This window comes from Psammomys obesus, unplaced genomic scaffold (assembly GCF_907164565.1).
Source record: "Psammomys obesus unplaced genomic scaffold, mPsaObe1.curated_primary_1811, whole genome shotgun sequence".
NCBI lineage: Eukaryota > Metazoa > Chordata > Mammalia > Rodentia > Muridae > Psammomys > Psammomys obesus.
In genome coordinates, this window is record NW_026596095.1 from 10551014 (window position 1) to 10553219 (window position 2206).

At 68.6% G+C, this 2206-nt stretch overlaps 1 protein-coding gene across 1 annotated transcript in view; it reads left to right on the forward strand.

Annotated features, from left to right (window-relative positions):
• The first annotated feature begins 580 nt into the window (after positions 1-580).
• The window catches only part of Pde5a (phosphodiesterase 5A), a 119443-nt gene continuing 117817 nt past the window's right edge, over positions 581-2206 (forward strand). The window contains 1 exon segment of the mRNA XM_055628260.1: positions 581-757. Within this exon segment, the coding sequence (XP_055484235.1) occupies positions 618-757 (140 nt within the window). The 5' untranslated portion in view covers positions 581-617.

Consider the following 2206-nt stretch of genomic DNA (forward strand, 5'->3'; position numbering starts at 1 on the left):
TACAGTTCTCTCCCTAGCTTGCAGGGTCGGTGGCAGGGGTGCATGGAGTCACTGCCGCGAGGGAGACAGGCTCTGGGTCCTCTCCACCAAGAGTTGCTTTAAGGAGAAAAGTAAGATGGAACTGTCACTTGTACTACTAAGAACGAGGGAAACCACCCAGGCTAACATTCTCTCTCACTCTCCAGGGAAGCTCCCCGCCTCTTGTCTCCTGGACTCGGGATGGGTCCTCAGGCTGATCTTCCCTTCCTGGAGCAGGACATTGCAAACCCACCCACGGTCACCTTTGCTTGCCTAGGGACGCCGTCTGCGCCCACAGCGCACCCCAGCGGCGGTCTGGATTCCTGCTGGCCCGGGCCACTTGGCTTCCGGAGAGCTCGCCAGGCAGCGCCTCGGCAGATGCTGCGCGCCGGTCTCCGCGGGACCCCGAGGAGGGCGCGGGCCACCTGGGAACCTCGGGGACCTGGAGGGGCGGGGCGGGGCGGGCTGGGAGGCCTGCCCGCGGCTCCGCGGCTCCGCTGAAGGGCTGCGGGGCCGAAGAAAGGCAACAGGGGAGGGTCTCGATCACAGCCCCGCTCCTCTCCTGCGCCCGAGAGCTACGGAGACGCGCGGCACCCGACATGGAACGAGCCGGCCCCAGCTCCGGGCAGCCGCAGCCGCAGCCGCAGCCGCAGCCGCAGAGGGACCAGGACTGGGTGGAAGCCTGGCTGGATGATCACCGGGACTTTACCTTCTCTTACTTTGTTAGAAAAGCCAGCAGGTAAGAAGAGGAGCCACAAAGGACACGGCCAGGGCCTTGGAGCGTGACCCGGGGCTGATCTCTCTCCCCCCTCCTCATTGAATCTTCCCTTGGGTTCAACACCAAACAATCCCCGTTCCCAGGCCCGTTGCTTCAGAAGTAGTTTCTCGGTCCCCGTACCGACCGGAGCCCTCGACTTAAAGCGGGCACAGTTGAGGCTTAGATACTCCTTGCCCAACCAAGTTAAAAACAAAAGCGTACACCCTGCCCGGGAGCAAGATTTACTTTCTCGCACTCTCACGGGCCTTTCCCCCCGCGGCCCCTTCTCCCCTCCCGGTTTTTCACCCCCCAAAACCGGCTTAGCCAAACCAAAACAAGCCAGAGCCCCTTCCCAGCGGCTCCGGAAGCACCGCTGGCGGGCGCGTCCCAGTGGCCGCGCTCCTCCCCTGCCCGGCTCGCTGTGACCCTGGAGGGGCGGGGAAGTCGGGGGTGGGAGTGGGGGTGGGGGTCTGCTCTCCTCCCCGGAGGAGAGGCGCCCGGGGCGCCCCCAGCGAGGGCTGTCGCCTTTGGGACCCCCTGACAGTGGCCCCCGATCATTTCTCCGCAAGCTGCGTCGCGGAGCTCTGCGGAGCGGACACAAAGGGAGGGCGGGAGGCGGCCGGGGTGGACTCGGGGGGGTGGGGGTGGGAAGCCCGAAGTCCGGGACACCCCAGAGGCCACTTCTCCCTTGGTCTCGAGCCAAGCGCCGGGAGGCAGCGGCGGAGGGCGTGGAGGAGGGAGCCTGTCCTCTAGGAACCGGCCGAGGCAGGGGCAGTCGGGGCGCGCGCAGGCTGGAGAGTGGAGCGGAGGGGCGAGAGGGTGGAGCGGAGTGCGTGGCGGGCGGGTCCCCCCCTCCCCGAAGCTCGAGGAGTCGCCCGCGAGCGCGCGCTCGGCCCCCCGCGCGCCGTCCTGGGCCGGCCGGACGAGCTCCGCTTTGGAGAAGGGGGCTGGAAGCCCCGCCACCGGCGCCTTGGGGCAACGGCCGTCGAGCAGCTGGTGCTGGCCGCCCGAGCCGGGAGGGCGGCTCTCGCCGGGCGGGGATGGTGGACGAGCCGGCGGGGACTCACCCGCGCGCAGCCGCCGCTCGGCCGGGCTCTGCCCGCCAGGGGGCGACGGCACGCGGGGTCCGCAGCCCGCCGCGACCCGCAGCGAAGAGGCGGCGGGGACCGTAGGGGAACCGGCCGGGCACCCACGGGCCTCCGCCGGCCCCCAGAGTCTCCGGAACCCGCCGCCCCGCGCGTTCGGGAACGAGAGCCCCACTTTGGCTATGTTGCCCTGTGGAGACAAAAAGAGGTACTTCCTTCAACATCCCGCTTTGCCTGGGGAGGGGTGCGGGAGGGGCCAGGCACCCCGCGCACCTGCGGGGAGTTACGCCCCGTCGTAGATGGGCTGTGTGTGTGTGTGTGTGTGTGTGTGTGTGTGTGTGTGTGT